At 36.9% G+C, this 21,016-nt stretch overlaps 1 protein-coding gene across 3 annotated transcripts in view; it reads right to left on the bottom strand.

Moving 5' to 3' along the window:
- GABRA3 (gamma-aminobutyric acid type A receptor subunit alpha3) overlaps positions 1-21,016 on the bottom strand; it is a 254,155-nt gene that overhangs the window by 137,062 nt on the left and 96,077 nt on the right. The window contains exon 1 of one of the 3 annotated variants that reach the window (XM_032619686.1): positions 9,465-9,636. In XM_032619686.1, coding sequence (XP_032475577.1) covers positions 9,465-9,604 — 140 coding nt within the window. In that variant the 5' untranslated portion in view covers positions 9,605-9,636. Of the gene's footprint in view, positions 1-9,464; positions 9,637-21,016 lie in introns of those variants that run through there. The other 2 variants (XM_032619687.1, XM_032619688.1) reach the window with 2 other exon arrangements.

Below are 21,016 nucleotides of genomic sequence, written 5' to 3' on the forward strand. Positions count from 1 at the left end.
CAAGAGACCCACTTCAGACCTAGAGACACATACAGACTGAAAGTAACAGGATGGAAAAAGATATTTCATGCAAATGGAAACCAAAAGAAAGCTGGAGTAGCAATTCTCATATCAGACAAAATAGACTTAATAAAAAAAAGATCAGAGCAGAAATAAATGAAATAGAGACCAGAAAAACAATAGAAAAGATCAGTGAAACTAAGTGCTGGCTCTTTGAAAAGATAAACAAAATTGGCAAGGCTTTAGCCAGATTAACTAAGAAAACAAGAAAGAAGACACAAATAAATAAAACTAGAAATGAAAGAGGAGACATTACAATTGATAGCACAGAAATATAAAAAATTATGAGAGACTACAATTATATGCCAACAAACTGGATAACCGAGAAGAAATGGATAAATTCCTAGAAACATATGACCCACCAAAAAATGAATCATGAATAAATAGAAAATCTAAAGAAACCCTTAACAATTAAGGAGATTGAATCAGTAATCAGAAAACTCCCAAACACAGAAAAGCAAAGGATCAGATGGTTTCACCAGTGAATTCTACCAAACATTTAAAGAAGAATTAACACCAATCCTTCTCAAACTGTTGCAAACATCTGAAGAGGAGGGAACACTCCCAAATTCATTTTATGCAGCCAGCATTACCCTGATATCAAAGCCAAATAAGACACCACAAGAAAATAAAATTACAGACAAATATCCCCGATAAAGATGTAAAAATTCTCAACAAAATATTAGCAAACTGTTTTCAAAAGCACATTAAAAATATCATTCACCACCTCATTACAAATAGCTCAATTTCGTTTCTTTTTATGGCTGAGTAATATTCCATTGTATATATGTGCCACATCTTCTTTATCCATTCATCTGATGATGGACACTTAGGTTGTTTCCTTCTCTGGGCTATTGTAAATAGAGCTGCAATGAGCATAGCACAGGGAGATCAGCTCGGTGCTTTGTGACTGCCTGGAGGGGTGGGATAGGGAGGGTGGGAGGGAGGGAGACACAAGAGGGAAGAGATACGGGAACATATGTATATGTATAACTGATTCACTTTGTTATAAAGCAGAAACTAACATACCATTGTAAAGCAATTATACTCCAATAAAGGTGTAAAAAAAAAAAATCATTCACCTTGATCAAGTGAGATTTATCCCTGGGATGCAAGGATGGTTTAACACATGAAAAACAACAAATGTAATACACCACATTAATAGAATGAAAGATAAATATGATATAATCATCTCAACAGGGGCAGAAAAAGTATTTGACAAATACATCATTTCATGATGAAAATGTTCATTAAATTGGGTATAGAAGGAATATTCCTTAGCATAATAAAGGTCATCTATGACAAGCCCACAAATAACATCATACTCAGTGGTAATAAGTTAAAACTCTTTCCTGTAAGATCAATACAGAGATGCCCATTCTTACCATTTGTATTCAACATAATAATAAAAGTTCTAGCCAGAGCAATTAGGCAAGAAAAAGAAATAAAAACACCCACATCAGAAAGGAGAAGTAAAATCATTTCTGTTTGCAGATGATATAATCTTACATGTAGAAAACCTTGCAGACTCCACTAAAAAACTGTTAGAACAAATAAATGAATTCAGTAAAGTTTTAGGATACAAAATCAATACACAGAAATCAGTTGCATTTCTATACACTAACAATGAATTATCTGAAAGAGAAGTTAAGAAAGCAATCCCATTTACAATAGCATTGAAAATAATGAAATATTGAGGAATAAATTTAACCAAGGAGGTGAAAGAGCTGCACACTGTAAACTATAAGACATTGATTGAAAGAGATTAAAGAAGACACAAATAAATAAAAAGATATCTCAGGTTCCTGGATTTGAAGATTAATACTGTAAATATGTCCATACTACCCATAATGATCTACAGATTCAATGTAATCCCAGTCAAAATTCCAAAGACATTCCTATTCACAGAAATAGGAAAAATTATTCTACAATTTGTTTCAGACCACAAAAGACCCTGAATAGCCAAAGCAATCTTGAGAAAGAAGGGCAAAGCTGGAGGTATAACAATACCTGATTTCAAGCTATATTACAAAGCTATAGTAATCAAAACAGTATGTTACTGGCATAAAAATAGGCACATAGATCAGTGGAACAAAATAAAGACCCCAGACATAAAACCTCACAAATATTCTCGACTAATTTTTGATGATGGAGCCAAGAACACACATTGGGGAAAGGACAGTCTCTTCAATAAAAGATATTGGGAAAACTGGATATCCACTTGAAAAAGAATAAAACTGAACCCCTACCTTACACCACTCACATAAAATTAACTTGAAATGGACCAAATATTTAAATGTAATACCTGAAACTGTAAATCTCCTTGAAGAAAACATAGGGGAAAAGAGCCTTGACATTGGTCTTGGCAATAATTTCTTGGATAAGTCACCAATAGCACAGGCAACAAAAATTAAAATAAACAAGCTGGCCTACATTAAACTAAAAAGCTTCTGAACAGCTAAGGAAACAAACAATAAATGGAAAAGAAAACCTGCAGAATGGGAGGAAATACTCCCAAACCATATATCTGATTAGGAATTGATATTCATAACATATAAAGAACTCATACAACTCAACAGCAAAAGGGAAAATAATCCAATTAAAAAATGGGCAAAGGACCTGTGTAGCCATTTTTCCAAAGAAGACATACAAATGGCCATCAGGTGTGTGAAAATGTGTTCAACATCACTAATCATCAGGGAAATGCAACTCAAAACCACAATGAGACATCAACTTGCCTGCTAGGATGGCTTTTTATCCAAAAGACAAGAGATAACAAATGTTGGCAAGGATGTGGAGAAATAGGAACCTTTATGCACTCTTTGTGGGAATGTAAATTGGTATAGCTATTATGGAAAACAGTATGGTTATTACTCAAAAAGTAAATATTGTACTACCATATTATCCAGAAATTCCACTTCTCGGTATATATCTGGAGGAATTAAAATCAGTGTTGCACAGGGATATCTGCATCCCCATGTTCACTGCAGCATTATTCACAATAGCAAAGGTACAGAAACAACCTAAGTATCCACCAATGGAAAAGAAAATGTGAGATATACACATACATACACAAACACACACACATATACAAGAGAATATGGCATGTGTATGAGAAAGAAGTCAATCCTGCCATTTGTGACAACATGGATGGACCTTGAAGGCATTGTGCTAAGTGAGATAAGTTAGAGAAGGACAAATACTGTATGATATCACTTATATGTGGAATCTAAAACAACTGAACTTGTGCAAATGATAGTAGAATGGTAGTTACCAGAGGTTAGGGTTGGTGAGGAAATGGGGAGATGTCGTTTAAAGGTACAAACTTACAAGTAGTAGATAAGTTCTGGAGCTCTAATATACAACATAGTGATTATAGTAAACAATACTATATTATAAACTTCAAGGTTACTAAGAGACTAAATCTTAACTGTTCTCAACACAAAAGAAATGATAAATATGTGACATCATAAAGGCATTAGCTAACTCTACTATAATCATATTGCAATATATAAATGTATCAAACCAAAACATTTTTCATCTTAAAGTTACACAATGTTATATGTCAATTATATTTCGATTTAAAAAAGTATTTTTAAAAATTCCTTTCCAGATCATGTATCTGCAATGTTCACAGACCTTTCATAAGTCTTCATGGTTACCAAATAAAATCCAGCTCCTTGGACTGATATTCATGGCTTTCTGTGAATCTGCAATCTATTCCCAATATACTTTTACAGGTGTACATTCCACTACTTCTCTTTCTGACCAGAAATCATAGCCATATCAGATTATTCACCATTTCCCAATACTCCCCATGTTTTCATTTTCCGAGTCCAGTCATTCCAATAAGTGGAAAGGTCTAGCTAAAAATTCAGCACTAGGGATACCAGTTATATACTGGGAAGGGAATGAGAAACACCTGGAATTCAATAACATACATTCTAATGTTTTTACAGAAGCCACTTAAAGAAAAAATAATAAACTGATTTTTGACTAGAATATGTCCAATATATCTCAAAAAGACAACTGTCTTTTTCTTAAATGGCTTCTATAGACTGGTTATGAAACTAAAGAAGTATTAGCTTAAGACACACCCATTCACTATGTGGTCCACCTGTTCACACTATTTGCAGAATTAAAGTAAAATAAAAACCAAGTCCTTCATACCTTCTTAGTAACTAAAAGCCACTGCTTCACGAAACACACGAGAAGATCTGACTACTGTATCTTGTGAATGATTAAATGACAAGGTACTAACCTTAGAGATATGATTTCATATGTGAACATCAGCAGGTGTACCCTAACTTAAAATGGGTTGTATTCCAAAGTTTGCAAAGAGTTAAAGGCACATTCTTCCTTTGAAACAATGCCATAAAGGGTAGCTACTTTTCCAGGCAAGGCTACACAAGTCTTTATTTCTCATAATTTATCTGAATGATTGTAATTGCCAATGCACGAGCACTATTTCAGCAACATTTCTCATTAAGTGGACTTTCATAGGCCAGCCTGAGAACCATTTATAACACTGCCTATGTGGAGAAAAGAATTATGACACAAAAGAAGGGAAACTACAGTACTAGGCATATTCTCTACCCCACTATTATTTACTCTCTACCCCACAACCATGGCCATGACCAAAGCAATGAGCTGGTCATGGCCTCAAGTCTCTCAATCAATCCTAGTGACTAGTATCCTTACAATGGAGAGTTCTGACAGTCATCACCTTAACCAAGAAATCACATTTAGCATCAGTAATACTGAGACGACCTTGCCTCCTGACATGATACAATAGGAAGTCACAGTGTCATCTACCAAATATTCTTGATCCTGCCTTCAAATGTCCAGCTCTGCCCTGTGTTACAAATTCTACACTTCTACTTCAAAATGGAAAATGATATTTCTTATTCCTCTAGGTCCTATAAGAAAATTACACTTGCCCCATTTTAGCACAGGCTAGGCACTCATGTGACTGAGATATTAAGTATTCAGAGATTGAGGTATTACTATACATAAGTAGATGTTCAGGTACACAAAATAAATGGACATGTGCCTAATTCATACTTAAAATTGACCAAACACATGAAAACCAATACATTGTAGCAATTAATAGCATGTACTCTGGAGCCAGACTGTCTGGGTTTCAGTCCTGGCTCTGCCACTTTTTAACTGTGTGAGCTTTGGCAAGTTACTTGACCTCTCCGTGTCTCCATATTTTATCTGTGAAACAGGAATAGTAGCGGCACCTAGGTAGCAGGCCTGTTATAAGGATTATATGGATTAACCTATGTAAAGCACTTAGAATAGTGCTTGGTACATAGTAAGAGTTATTTAAACATAAGTTTTAAAGTAACAGGATAGGATATGAAAACTATAAATAAGAATAAAGTATTGAACTAAGTTTCAAAAAAATCTAATTAGAGAACAAAGGAGAGTGTTCAGTTTTAAGCAATGTCTGGAAAATCATATCATGTCAGGAGAATAGTTGAAAGTAATAAGAGTTATCCTGTAGACAAGAAAGCATGGAGTAGCTCTGAGACCTGTTATGTGGAAAAGGAAGCAAGTGCCACAGGGGCCTAAAACTGGTAGGCATTAGAGGAAGGTGGACTTCTGCTCAACATAGGAAGCACTTTCCAATCCCTAGAGCTATATGCCTGTGGTAATAATGCAGTTTACTACTGGAGGGATTCACACTGGTAGGTCAATCATAAAGCATAATGCAAGAGGGATTCTTGATCAGGGTAGGAGCTTAGGACTTACAGCTTCTCAGGTCCCACATCTGATTCTTAAATTTTAAGATTTGGTGATTGAATGGTAAAAGTATTAATGTATTGATTCCATAATAGAGATTATATACACATAGAAGAGATTAGAATTTGCATACTTATAATTCAAGTCAAAATTAGCTTGAGACATTCCCACTCAACATGTGCCATGCCTGTCCTCATTATTCACTGAGTTAAAGTAAAATAAAAACCAAGTCCTTCATGTTTCTCTTAGTAACTTAGTATTTACATGTGTGGCCACAGGTGCCAGTTTATTCTGAGATTAAGAGAACTGAGAAAATATATTTCACAATGAAAGCAGACACTTACAAGGACCTATGGAACATGGCACCAAGTCAGACTATGAATGTGACAGAGACAATGAATCAACAGTTCAACCATTTCCTCTTAAATTCACAGTATCTGCTCTCACCACTGCCAGCACTATGTAATCTTGTTGCAGAAAAAGTGGTGATATGGTGCCATGTAAATGTACAGCCTTGTGCCCAGTGTCTTTCATTTCCCCTTCCAGATATATTATACACTCTTCACCCTGTTCTCTTTCTTATAACGGTAAACTATATGAAATATATCAGCAGGGCTGCCACAGCCTCTGGCTTCAGAAGACAGAGGGAAAAAGAAGGGAAAGTCTGGGTATGTAATCTCTTGGCTCTCTTCCTGTGAAATCTCCTCCACTAAAGATCTCTTCACCTCTTAAGTAAACTTGTTTTACATGACATACCTACTGCTGGCCTTAGGTTCTTGCTGTATCTGTTGGAGGTGTATCTACACCCAGACCATACCTTTACTGTTAAGTCCTTTGCAAATGTACCCTCCTCAAATAGTCTTATTTGAAATGTCCCATCTGTATTCTTTGGGATCCTGTCTGATACACATCTCAAGTTTCAACAAATCTCAGTCAGACCTGAACAGAATATCCATTTGGCATTTACTTGCTACTGAGGTTGACCCATCATGAAATTGCTTATATTCAACCATTTTGACCCAGAGAAATGACATTTTCATAATGCCCCAACCTAACACTGTTCACACATATAGTTCTCATTTGTTAATGGTCAAACGAGGAAGCAGGAGTATAAGAAATTCCTTTATTACATGAAGCTGAAATTGTTCCCTGTAGCTTTTCTTTAAAAATATGGGACTTGGAATCAGAGACTGGTGTTCTAGACCTAGCTCTACTATTAATTTTCTGTAAAGTCTTAGAAAAGAAGAAATTTCTTCATGCACAAAGTGAGGAATCAGACTAGATGCTCTCTATGCATTTTCCCATGTCTGCTATTCTAAAATTTCAGAATCCCATATTCCTAACTATACTGTAAGTTCTTTGAAAACAAGGACTGTGTCCCCAAAGTATTGTTCAAAGATTCCTTACATCAGAATCATGTGGGGCACTTGATAAAAATGCAAATTTTAGGCACTATCCCCAGAGCTACTAAATCAAATTCTCCACGTGTGGAGCCTGCTTCCTTGCTTACACATACCAAACATTGAGAACCATTGCATTTAGAACATGATTAGAACATGTTAGAACAAAGTACTGGTCAATAAACCAGTACTCCTCAACAGTCTCTGCTTTTTCAAGCAGGATGTTTTGGCCTTCTCTTTAATATAATTATTAAAAGGCTTGATTATTTGATTTTCTAAGCACCAACAGGACATAAACAAACTGATGTAAACAGGAGAGGTGACAACTGACACTGAGGATGGAGACACAAAAAGAAAAATAGCAGATATAGGATAAACACAATGAATGCTCTTTATGATGATCAGAGTCTCCAAGAAGTGGGACTATTCTGTTCAAAATCCTTGTTTAGGATTATTAGATAGCATGCAATACATTTTTAGAGAACTTTAATTCTCAGAGTTAAAATTAAAAAGACTGGGCTTCCCTGGTGGCACAGTGGTTGAGAGTACGCCTGCCAATGCAGGGGACATGGGTTCATGCCCCGGTCCGGGAAGATCCCACATGCCACGGAGCGGCTGGGCCCGTGAGCCATGGCCTCTGAGCCTGCGTGTCCGGAGCCTGTGCTCCGCAACGGGAGAGGCCGCAACAGTGAGAGGCCCGCAAAAAAAAAAAAAAAAAAATTAAAAAGCCTTTAACATTTGAAGAGGTAAGATTCATTTATTTAGAACTTCCATCTTATTTAGAACATCTATCATGCCCAATGAAATCACATACATGAGAAGTTAATAAGACAGAATTAGTCTTTCTTTCCCACACTGGGATAAAGAACAAACAGGGCCACATGGGCCACGTTTCTAAGGACATATCAGTCCAGTTGTGTAGCCCTCAGCCCCAGAGATTATTGTTGAAAATGCTGATAGAAGATGGAAAGACTCAGAGTACATTAAGATAATCAACTCTGCAAAAATAATTAGGAACACGTCCTAATGCTTCCAAGTATATGGGACAATAGCCAAATGTAAAACAACAACAAACACTACCAAAGAGTAAAATATCCTCCGTAATATTGAAATATGTAGAGGCTAAGGGGGGTGATTTCTAGTAATGATATTCTCTGAGTGAGGTTGACTTTTAAAGTCAAAAGAAGTTCAAAATAGCTGAAGAACATAAAGTTTGGTGACAGGAGGACTAAGAAATAAGGGTAACAAATGGGTGGAGGCTGGGTCATACTGGGTCTTATAAAATCATATTAAGGAGTTGGGACTTTAGGGATAATAGAAAGTCATTAAGTAACTCTAAATAGGACAGATATAATGCAACATGCATTGTGGAAGAAACACTGGCTACATACTTTAGGAAGTAAAACCAATTAGAGACTCTTGCAGTAGTCCAAGTGGAAGACAACATCAGATTAAACTAGGGTGGTAGCAGGAAAGTTGGAAAAAAGTAGATGAATCCAAGGAATGTGGGAGGAAGAAATGACAGATCTTAGGGATTGATTGAATCTGTAAAGTGAAGGGTAGAAAGCATAGCTATAAAAGCATGAAGAAACCAAATATAGAATTTACTGTTACTACTACGTCAAGATTTCTTTTACTATGCCAGTAAAACCATCCCCCGGCTACTTCAGGGTATTACCATCAGCTGAAGGGAACCATCTCACTGTAAAATGCCTGGGAGGACAATGACTGACTGAGATGAAGCTACAAAAGCCATTCATGCTCCGTATCTCCCCATGGGGTCAAATGGAAGCTACACTTCAAGTGAAATCACACCTTTGTTTTACTTTTGCTCCTTCCCTATCTCACTTCCCTTACTTCTTACAAGTTTCCCTCCTTAACAAATGAATCTACATATGCAACAGAAACAGACTCACAGAGATAGAAAACAAACTCATGGTTACCAAAGGGGAACGGGAGGGGGAGGGATAAATTAGGAGTATGGAATTAACAGATACACACTACTATATATAAAACAGATAAGCAACAAGTATTTACTGTATATCACAGGGAACAATATTCAATATCTTGTAACAACCAATAATGGAAAATAATCTGAAAAAAAGAATATTTATATAACTGAATCAGTTTGCTCTACACCTGAAATTAACACAATATTGTAACTCAACTATTCTTCAATTAAAAAAGAAAGCTCTGGTCAAAGGCAATAATTTATCACAGTCTTCTTTTGTTCTAGGAGTTAAGGGTACTTACCCGCCAATATCATGCTTCACAAAGTCCCCAGGTTCTTGTCGCCTTGATTCCCCTTGGCCAGTTGTTCCAGGGAGAATATTAATCAGGAAGAGAACCCCAAGGCTAGTCATGTAGAACTGACTTATTTGTGTGATTATCATCTTCTTAGGCACCAACTTGGAGAGACCTGTGAGTTCCATGTTCAGGGAAAGAGGAAGGGGAAAGGAGTAGAAGACAAAGGGAAGGAGGAAGAAGTGGTGAAAAAAAATATTTTATTCAACTCTATTAGAGCCATTTAACTTCCAGAATATACAGCTACTAAATGCTTACTGTTACAGTCCTCCTTCTGCAGTTCATCAATGCCACCAAAATTCACTCCTGGCATATCCCTCTCTTGATTATACCAGAGCCTAACCAATAGAGGGTAGTATAAAGACCCTAAATCAGTAATTGGAATACTTAGGTTACAACGCCATCTTTTTCCCTGTCTTCTTTTAACTAGGTGAGTCACAGAACTTCTCTTAGCCTCAGTTACCTCTTATAATCTGAGATCTTAAAATAATCTCTCATGTCTTCACTTTATTTTTCCCCCATCCTGTTTGATTTTTTACTATCACAAATGCCTTTTCCATGAATAACTGTATAATACTGTAGAAAATCCTAGAATATTAAGACCTGGAGTCTCTTTATAGAATTTTTGGGATTGATTCTCATCTTGATACAGTTAAGCAGTTTTCCAAAATATCAAAGGGCCTGGAGAAGATGGACTGTATCCTCTGAATCGGGTTGAGAAAATGCTGAATGATGAGACACCATGATTCCTGAATAGGAATGCAATGTTTTCCCGTAAAGAGATATTTGAGGGCAAAACCAGTCCCATATAGGGGCCACAACATAAAGAAATCCAAGCCTAGTCTCCTGGTACAGAAGTCCCTACGTGGTCAGCAAACTATGCTGACGATAGAATTATGCAATTTTGAGTTGCCTATATGCAAGGCTGTTTTATGAACTCTGGATTGGTGGAGGTTTACCCAGGACATGGGGTTAAGAAAACAGTGTAAAGAGGCACTTGCTTGTTACCTCTAAACCTTATGGCTTCTTTGAATTTGAGACACTGACCACTTGAAGGAAACCTAATTCTGACCCAGCACCATACTCTTTTACAGTCATATAGGTGGTTTAATTTTCAGAGGGCATAGAAGGATATGAAACGTTTTTCCTAAGGAAAGTTTGTACAAGACACTAATATGTAAAACAGATACATGCTGAAGAGCTATTCTGGTAGATGAGAAGATGAAGAACAAAATCTTTCTAAATTGATCCTAACCACTCCACCCCACCCCCGCCCCAAGGCAGCCACTAGGTTCTATATTAGATTGAATCTGATACAGGCATAGAAAACTATGATACAGGAAAAGATGGATTTCTGACATGAGAAAATGTCCACATTATAGATAGAAATAGTCATAGTATTTGGCTGTATCACATAAATTTGCCAATATTTGACAATTTTTCTTTCACAAAACAGCAATTTCTTATGCTCAATTTAATATGTGCTGTGACATTCATGATTCATGAGCTGTACAAGAGTTGATGGCTATTTTACAGAAATCAACAGAAACAGTACAGTTAAGAAAACCATAGCATATGAGTAAGAAAATATGGTACATAAACAGACAATTCTGGGGCAAGAGAAACAGCTGTAGTATGGGCAATAACTCTCTGACATATGCTCAAACATCCACAGGGCTTTAGAAGACCCTAAGGTTGAAAATCACATGACAAAGGTTAATGCTCATATAATCATGATTGACAATTACTCTACAGGAACAAAGAGACTTGGTACAGGATATGAAGTCTAAATTGTAGAAATAATACATGGAATATAGGACAGAACTATGATGCATGCTTAAAAAACATGAGTGCCTGAGTAACAATCCTGGGTTTAGGAGAAGATGGCCATGCTGCATGAGCAAAGATACTCATAGTGTATGTTCAACTATGCTATTCTAGTATATAACTATGGCTTATGTTCAAATGATCATGGTAAACAAGGAGCAAATCTTCACACTAAGCATAGATGCCAATGACACAGAAACAAATGCCCATGATTTGGAAGGAGAAAACTATGATGCATAAGAAGACAACAATGTTATATAAACTCATGACTAAGATACATGTTCAAATAACCATTATGCATGAGAAGACATCCATTATATATAAAAGAGGTTAGACATAATACATGCCCTCCAACTACCATGACACTTGCTAGCAAACAATATTATTATTCATGTGAACACATTTATGATATAAAACCATTTGGCTATGGTATATGTCAGAAAACCATAGCACATAAACCTACTAACCACTGAACAAGAGAAGAGGGCCTTGGTACACATTTCATTAAGACATTGCACATGATCAAAAGAATGCCACTAGACTGCTGGACAACAATGTGAATATACTTAACAACACTAAACTGTACAGTTAAAATGGTTGATTGTCATGTGTTTTTTTTTTACCAGAATTAATGTTTGTTTGTTTGTTTGCGGTACACGGGCCTCTCACTGTTGTGGCCTCTCCCGTTGCAGAGCACAGGCTCCGGACGCGCAGGCTCAGTGGCCATGGCTCACGGGCCCAGCCGCTCCGCGGCATGTGGGATCTTCTCGGACCGGGGCACGAACCCGCGTCTCCTGCATCGGCAGGCGGACCCTCAACCACTGCGCCACCAGGGAAGCCCAGAATTAATGTTCTAATTAAAAAACAACATGCTACTGGAAGAAGCAGAGTCTTAGCAAGTTAGCAAATATCTATAAAACAGACCCAACCCTGATATATGTACAGAGAAATATGGCACATTAGAATATATTAGCATTAAATGAACATAAATCCATGTACATGCTCAGATGATCATCAAACAGTACAGAGAAGGACAGTAGAAGAGCAGACACTCAAAGTTATTCTAACAACCTTGCTGAATTTTCAAGTGACCATAGTGCATAAACCATGACACTTGAATAAAGAGCCTTCAAACATGATGAAGCATCTACCTAGCTGGAGACAACTATGGTATATGCTTAAACAACCATGATGAATGTGAAGAAGTATTTGGTATATTAGTCCTTAACCACGATGTGTGCATATACAATGTGTGTATCATGGCAACCATGATACAAGAATTAAGTGACATGGTTTAGGGGTAGATGGCCATGCTAGACTGCCATGATGCAGGAACAGGAGCCATGGTCCAAGAGTAGGTTGACATGCTCAAATTTTTCCACTGGAGCTGAGAGGTAAGGTATAGATGCAAGTGACCATAATGAAGAATAGATATCTTTCAAGTAACGATGACCATGGTGAATAAATTGCTATTTATAACATAAACAAACAAATATAATACTACACATACCCATGATGAATATACTGAAAATTACAGCAAAGAACATCATCTAATGACATGAATATTCAAACAACTATGTTGCATGAGCAGAATGTAAAACCTAATACTAGTTTTAAAGTTAGTATAAAGAAGCCGGTATACACTGCAAAAGTAGACAACCATGGTGTATGCTCATATAAATACAGCAAATGAATAAACACTGATGGCTCATATAAGTAGAGCAAATGAATAAACACCGATGACACATGAGCTTAAAACCAATGAGTGTATTCAGATAACCATGGTCACAGTGGCAGATCCCTCTGGTAGGGGCAGATTGGCTATAATATAGGAGGTAACAACCCTTGTGCAGGCTCAGAGAATCTTGGTATTAGAATGTATTATCTATGGTACAGGAACACACAATCATGACACATGCTCAAGTCACCATAATATGTAATTGCATAGCCAAAATAACAATGGTTACTCAATCAATTCACTCTGCTCAAGAACTAAAGGAAGGTACAAGGAACTAACCAGAGGGAAATCTCTATTAGCTGATAACTTACAAATTAACATCTCCATCCTAGATCTCTCCTGCAACCCATATCTGCACTTAGATGTCTGAGAAGCATCTTAAACCTAACACATTCAAATATCCACCTACACACACACACACACACACACACACACACACACACACACACACACACACACACAGACCTGGTCCTCCTGCAGTCTTTCTCATTTCAAGTAATAGTAACCCCACCCTTCCATCTGCTCAGTAAAAACTCTGATGTCATTCTTGACTCCACTTTTACTCTCACACCCCACATTCAATCCATAAACAAGTCTCATGGGCATTCCATTAGAAAGGAAACATATCCAGAATAAAACCACTGGTCATCACCTCTGCTGCTACTCTGGCTTGTCATCTCTTGCTGAGATCATTATAAAAGCCTCTTAACTGGTCTTGCTGCCTGTGCCCTTGCTCCATTACAGTCTGTTCTTTAAACAGCAGACAGAGTGAAATTATAAAGTGTTAAGTCAGATCATGTCTCTCCTCTGTTCAAAACCATCCAATCACTTCCCATTTCAAAAAGCCTTATTATGACCTACAAGAACCTACATGATCTTATCCCCAAATAGCTGGCTAACCTCTACTACCCTCCTCTCTTACTCACTCCATTTCAGCCATATGGCCTCCTTGCCACTCATTGGATATGCCAGGCTTGCTCCAGCTCTAGAGCCTTTGCATCTGCTATTGCCTCTACCTGGAATATTCTTCCATCAAATTTCCAGATAGTTTGTTCATTCCTTCACTTTAGGTTTTTATCCAAATATCACCTTTCTCATTGAGGCCTTCCCTGACCACCCTATCTAAAAATTCAATCCTTCTACACATCCCAGATACTTCCTATGCAGTTGCCTGCTCTATTTTCCCTTTTAGCACTTCTAGCATATATTTTATGTTTTTTTTTATCGTCTCTTTCCCCAGTAGAATATAAGCTCAATGGGGACAAGGAATTTTGCTTGTTTTATCCATAGATATATGTCCAATGCATAGAAAAGTGCTTGATAAATAATGCATACTTAATAAATAGCTAATGAATGTTATTTTGAAAAAGTCACATCCCTAAATGAGGTAAGATAGTATAAAGGATAGGGTGTAGGATGGGCTTTGGAACACACTAGATTAAGAGACTACTTGGAATTACCAAATATTAGTCATGTTAGGCTTTAAAGACCTCATTCTTTTACATAAAATGGGGGTAATAATACTCATCCTCTAAGAATTCTAAAGATTAAATAATATAACATACATAAAATGCCTGGCTAAAGACCTGTTACCAGGATGAGTCAGCTGTTATATCCTGTCCAAATATAAATTCATTTTGTCACAAACATTTGAGCATCCATTTTGTACAAGGCACCGATACAGTACATTCTTCTATAAGAATTCCTAAAACTCCTTTACCTTAGTGCTTAGAAAGTACTAGATACCAACACTCTGCCCACCAACTCCCCTGCTTGGATGCTATGAGGCACTATCTGCCAGAACTTTACCTGAACAGAGGTATCCCAAGTGCTGCTACCCAGATACTATGAAGCCAAATCTGCCATTTCTTTGCCTCAATTTGTCACCAGAGTTTCATTTAAGGCCATCTAATTCTACCCAGCCTCAGGTCACTGTCACTATTAAACGTTTTGGAGTAAGAAAGATCCTAGTTCCAATCCTTGGTTTACCACATAGAAATCTGACATTGGGTGAGTGATTTGATTCAATATTCTCATCTATAAAATGTTGATAATGGTACTACTGACACATAGGAGTGTTATAAGAATTAAATGGTGTAATTCATGTACAGAATTAAGCATTATGTTTGATATATAATAATCCTTGGTCACTGTAACCTACAAATAAATTCCTTGATCTCTTGCCCTCCAACAAGCCTCAGCTCCATCCTAATTTAGCCACTCACTCCCATGGTCATAGCTTAAATCTTGTCATTACCAATCTATGGTCTCAAATAACTATCTGATCATATATTTCCAACCCTTTTCATCCAGTACCTTTATACTGTCAACCCTTCTACCGTCCTATCTCTAATCCCTTGATCTTACCACCTTTAAATTTCCCATCATCACCTTGGTGTTCTTACTTTCTTATCCTACTTGGATTACATACATAGTACGTAATTAAAATCATTACAATCATTCTCTGCTGTGAACCCTCAACACACTTGCCTTTCCCTTACTCTGTTGTGACTGCCTGGAAAAAAATATAAGCCCTGGTTAAATCCATCTCTTTGCCTGCAACTAAGCAGCTAAATATAGCTGGAGAAAAATCCATAATTATTCCTGACTGGTCTCTCTCTAAATTTTCCCCAACATACTTCAAATGTCCCATGATCCTTTTACGTCCCATGATCCTTTTACATTTGCCAAACCAATTTACTCTCCCACTTTCTGAAACAACTATTTTTTACTTTCTTTTCTCTCCTTAATTCTCCAGTAACTCTTCTCCCAGACTCTCAACAGATGGCTTTGCTTCTTATTTTCCAGGAAAAATAAAACAATCAGAAGATTTTATCCTCATAATATCAATTATTACAATCTACCTGAATCTCAGGCATATACTCTACCTTTCCCTTGTTACAAGAGGTGTCTAGTCTTATCTTATGCTATCCCTCGTACATGTGCCCTGGATCCTATTCCCTGTATCCTGCTCAAGGATTTTAATTCAGTGATTTTCTTCTCTCTCCCACACTTGTCATTTTTTCCCTATCTACTGGCTCATTTCCTGCAGCATAAAAAAATGATGTAATTATCATCCATGATCAAAAAAAAAGAAGCCCTCCCTTGACCTGACATCCCCCTCCACCTCTTTCCTAATTTCTCTGCTTCCATTTATGGTAATTCAGTTAATAATTTTTGATATCACTATGTCAACTTCTTCACTTCTCATTTTCTGATTCCCCTTATGCCAATCAAGTATTTTCACCTATCACTCCACCTAAACCACTCACTATTCATTCATTCAAAACTTATGAAGCACCATCTACTTACCAGGTTCTAGGTGCTGGGAGTACAGCAGTGAACAAAACAGAGTAAAAGGGAATCAATGAAGTGAAAACAACACTAGACCAAGAACTCTTCTCTCTCACACACCTCACATCAAATCCACCCATACCCAAACCACATCTACACCTTGATTTCTCTCTTCTACACCATATATCCAAACTATCAGCTTATCCTGTTGACTTCAAAACAGATTCAGACTCTAACCACTTCTCACTACCTCCAATGCCCACAAGCTTATCTAAACCATCATCTCTCACCACCATGACTGCCGTGAATGGCCTCATAACTTGTCTTGCTCCTTCCTCTCCTGTCCCCTACAGTCCATTACCTGCACAGCAGCCAGAGTGAGTTTTTAAAAATATAAGTCTGATTATAACACTCCATTCTCAAATTTTTCCAGTGGATTTTCATTGGATCCAAAGTACTTGTCATGACCTATAAGGACCTACTTGATTTGACCACTGGCTACCTCTGAATCTCACCTCTTTCTACTTTCCCTCTCCACTACTCATATCAGGTTAAACTGATCTTCCTACTGTTCCTTGAAAGTATCCAGCATGCTCCTGCCTTAGGGGCTTTGCACTTGCTCTTCTCTGTCATAAATGCTCTTCTTCCATAAATCATTTTGGCTCACTCCTTTACTTTCTTTAGGATTCTAGTTCTGTGCCCCTGCTTCAGAGAAACTTTCCTTGATCACTGTTATCCAAAACTGCATGCTCCTTTCTCATCTCTCTCTATCCCCTTACCCAGCACCATTTTTCTTATAGGATATAGCACTACCTAAAATTACATCATATATTTACTTGTTTATTTTCTGTTTCCCCCACTAGGTATGTTTCATTAGAACAGAGACCTTATCTCTATTTCCAAGCCACAGAACAGTGCCTGGCATATGGTAGCTACTCAGTAAAGTATTTGTTGGAAAAAAGAATGCTTTCTGCGTTCATGCCCACACTATTCTAGGGATCCTTTCCTTCTCAGAGATATATTCTGAAGACTACCTTTCCCCCATGCCTTTCAATCCTTCATTTTATGGGAAACAAATGTTCCTGTGTCCTCAACCTCTTAACAGAAAAATCTCCCCTTCTCCCTGCTTTAAGTAAGTTGGGTTTACGTCAAAGACATTACTTCATTAACTTTCCTCTGAAGTGTAGCATGTGCATAGTCCCACACATTATGCAACTGAGAGACAGGATCAGAATTATCTCATCTCTTTAATGCCACTTTGAAACTATTCTTCTCCTGTGTGCATACACTCGTCATTTGAGGTTCATGCCATCTATCTGTAACACCCTCTGCCCTCATTAGTCTTACACCAACCTCCTTATAGCCTCCCCACATTGATTCAAAAACAGTGCTCAACTCACACTTTTTATGTCCTTCCATCATCTTCAGTATTTCATTGTTGGTGTTGATAATGTATCTATATATTCCACTTTATCAATCTATGCTCACAGCCACATTCTATCTTATACATAATTGCTCCATAACTACATCAAAAATCTTAAACTCCAGTATCTTTAATTTCTGTCTTTATTATGTTATTCTTCTAGTTTTTAAACTATTACTTCTACTCCACTTGCTCTTTGAAATTAGAGCTTGTGTCTATTGATCCTTCCATTATCGCCTATTCTCTTAGGCTTGCTTAGTGCTACTTCCTTTCATTTCAAGGCTGGAGCCAATAGTAAATCACCTGAATTACTCCTTCACCAGAACCTTGCATATACAACCTTCCACCATATTTGCTCAGAAATACTTTCTTGGACCAATAAACCAAAAAAAAAAAATCTGTGTTCTCTTAGACTGGTGACTGCTGCTGAAGAAAACTCCACGTCATGCAAAGCAGCCCCACAACAAATCAGTCTCCAAGGCCAGAACCATTCAATTCTTTGATTTGTCATAAATCAGCCCTCTCCACTACTCCTCTCAACTGTTTGCTCTAAACTTGTCATTCATCTCAAGTTGCCTATTCAAGGAAATTTACAACATTCTTAAGAAAAAGTCAAGATGCTCAGGAAAGACAAAACATCCATAGCACATACTAACAGCATTTCACCCATATCCCCTTGTATCTTTTTATCAGTTTCTTCTATACTGACTTTGCTGTGCCTTCTCTCCGAACCTGGGTAGCCCTTAAACGGTATTAACAGGTGCAGAGGTACAAATACTGCAGCTCTCTGATGGGGACAACGTTGAGGTGTGACCCACACTGTCTCCATGATACTTTGCTTGACATACTATCCTTGCTTGCCCTCCTTCCCTTCCTTGCCTCACTTTCCACTCCTCTGGTTTTTCATGGGATTACTTCCTAATAAACTACTTTCACATGAATCCTAATCTCAGAGTCTGTTTCTGTGGAACTGAACTTAAGACATCAGCCCTGCCCCAACCTACAAAAAACATTCACTTTTATATTTACCCTTAATTTCTCTTCTATTCATTTCATAAAGCAAGGTTAACCTGTCCACTTTAAGGATAATCCATCAACCCAAGATCCTGATCTCATCAACTCCTTTTCCCTCCATCAACTCTCCTACTCACCTGTATCTTAGATCCCTCTTCCCTAATGACTCCTTTCTCTTAGACTGTAAACATAATCAAGTTTCTCCCATCTAAAAAAATATTCTATTGATATGCTCTTTTCTAGTTATCTTCTTTCCTTTCTTCATCAATCAAGTTTCTTGCATGAGTAATTTGTAATTGTTAAATCCACCTTATTTGTCTTCTATTCATTCTTTTAACAACTACATTCTGCTTTCTTCCCTGATCATTTCACTGAAACTATGTACTATGTCAGTGATCACCAGTAATGTGGGTACTAAAAATATAACCCACACTTAAGAGCACCAATTAGATTGAACTTCCTTTCTTTCTCTTTTTTCTTTTTCTTTTCTTTTATTTTTTTTTCTTTTTGATAGAACTGACCACAACTTCTTCCTCTAAAATTCCTTGGACTCCATGTTACCATCCTAGTTATAATACAACTTTGTTCATTTCTAGTCCATCTCCTTTGTAGGCTTCTATTTGGATACCTCTAAAATTTGGGGCTCCCTGGTTCTGAATTAGTACAATTCAAGATATGTCTTCTCAACTTCTCATTAGAAGAGATAGCAACAAAAACCAGTGAGGGAAGAGTCTTATTGTCAAAAGTAATGGAAAACAGACAAAATTCAATGTCTTAAAAGGAAATTTAATGGTACACATTGCTGTCAAGAATGAATTAAGATAAACTACATGACACATGTTCCATCTTTTAAAACAGAATATATAGACCCAAAAGTTGTTAGGAAAGACAAGATAATGTCACACAAATACCATAACTTAGAAACCTAAAGGCTGAATTAGCTAAAAATGTATGTGGTGATATAATGTATCTTGTACTGTAATGTTCTTTGAAACATATACAGGTATAGATGCTATTTTTCCTCATCCCTACCAGTAGTGGCAACTCATAAGACTTTCTACTTTCAATAACACTACTTTAGGATACATAAAACAAGAACTTACAACTAAAAGATAAAGGAAAGATATTGCGTTGTTGAGGTAAATTAACATACTACTCAGTTTGCAACAGATTAAGCTGACAAAGATGAAGACAAATCAAACACCATAATTAATACAACTGACAAACATAAACTGACATTTCTACTGTAAATAACACATAATAGTACTTCTTTTCAAGCCCCGTCTCAAGGAAAATTAAAAAACTAAAATTACAAAATAAAACTTTATTTTGGGGGGAATGAACCCAGAGTTGGACAGATAAATACATAAACCAACATTCTTCAACACCTTTAATTACACAAAACAGAATGAAGAATATCTCAAGAAAATAAAATAAAAACAATTGCCAGAGGAAAAGTTAGAGAAAAAAATAAAATTACAAAAACAAGTTTTGGTTTTGACTATATCATACAGTAGGCAGGTATAAACCAAAACAAAAGTTTCCAGTGATGGGGACTTTGACTACATACATATGAACAGACACACACACACACACACACACACACACACACACACTCACTCACTCACTCACATGAGCTCAGATGCTCCAGGAGCCAAAATTTCAGAGTATCAATGAATCAGAAGTAAGTCTGTGTCTAATCTCCAACACTCAGGAGACTACAGGAGTGTTGCTTCAGTTTGAACTGAACATGGAGAAATAAAGACAGAAAGATTCTTCTCCCCAAAGGTTTTAAACCACAGGAAGCTTTTCTCTCAGGTTTGCAACCTAAATTCACATTAACGTTTCATTCAAGAAAACTCATCATGAATTTACTTTTACGTGGCTGCAAAATATGCACAAGGTGACCTACAAAAGCAAACATAAATATCTCTGGAAAATAATATATTCAAATTTGGTTTTCTGGAACCCCCACAAACAATATTTTCAGAGGCACTGATAGGTATAAAAGATAACCAAGAACCAAAGAGTCTACGAATTATGAAAAAGAAACAACAGAAACAATTAGAAGAGAAACTAAGCCCCACATACTGCATATTTTGAATTATCAGACACATATGATAAAAGAACTATGACCTCCACATAAAAAGCTTAAAATATCTGCAGAGAACAGGATATTATGAACAATAAACTAGAATAAAACTA

Source organism: Phocoena sinus, chromosome X (assembly GCF_008692025.1).
Source record: "Phocoena sinus isolate mPhoSin1 chromosome X, mPhoSin1.pri, whole genome shotgun sequence".
Taxonomy (NCBI): Eukaryota; Metazoa; Chordata; class Mammalia; order Artiodactyla; family Phocoenidae; genus Phocoena; species Phocoena sinus.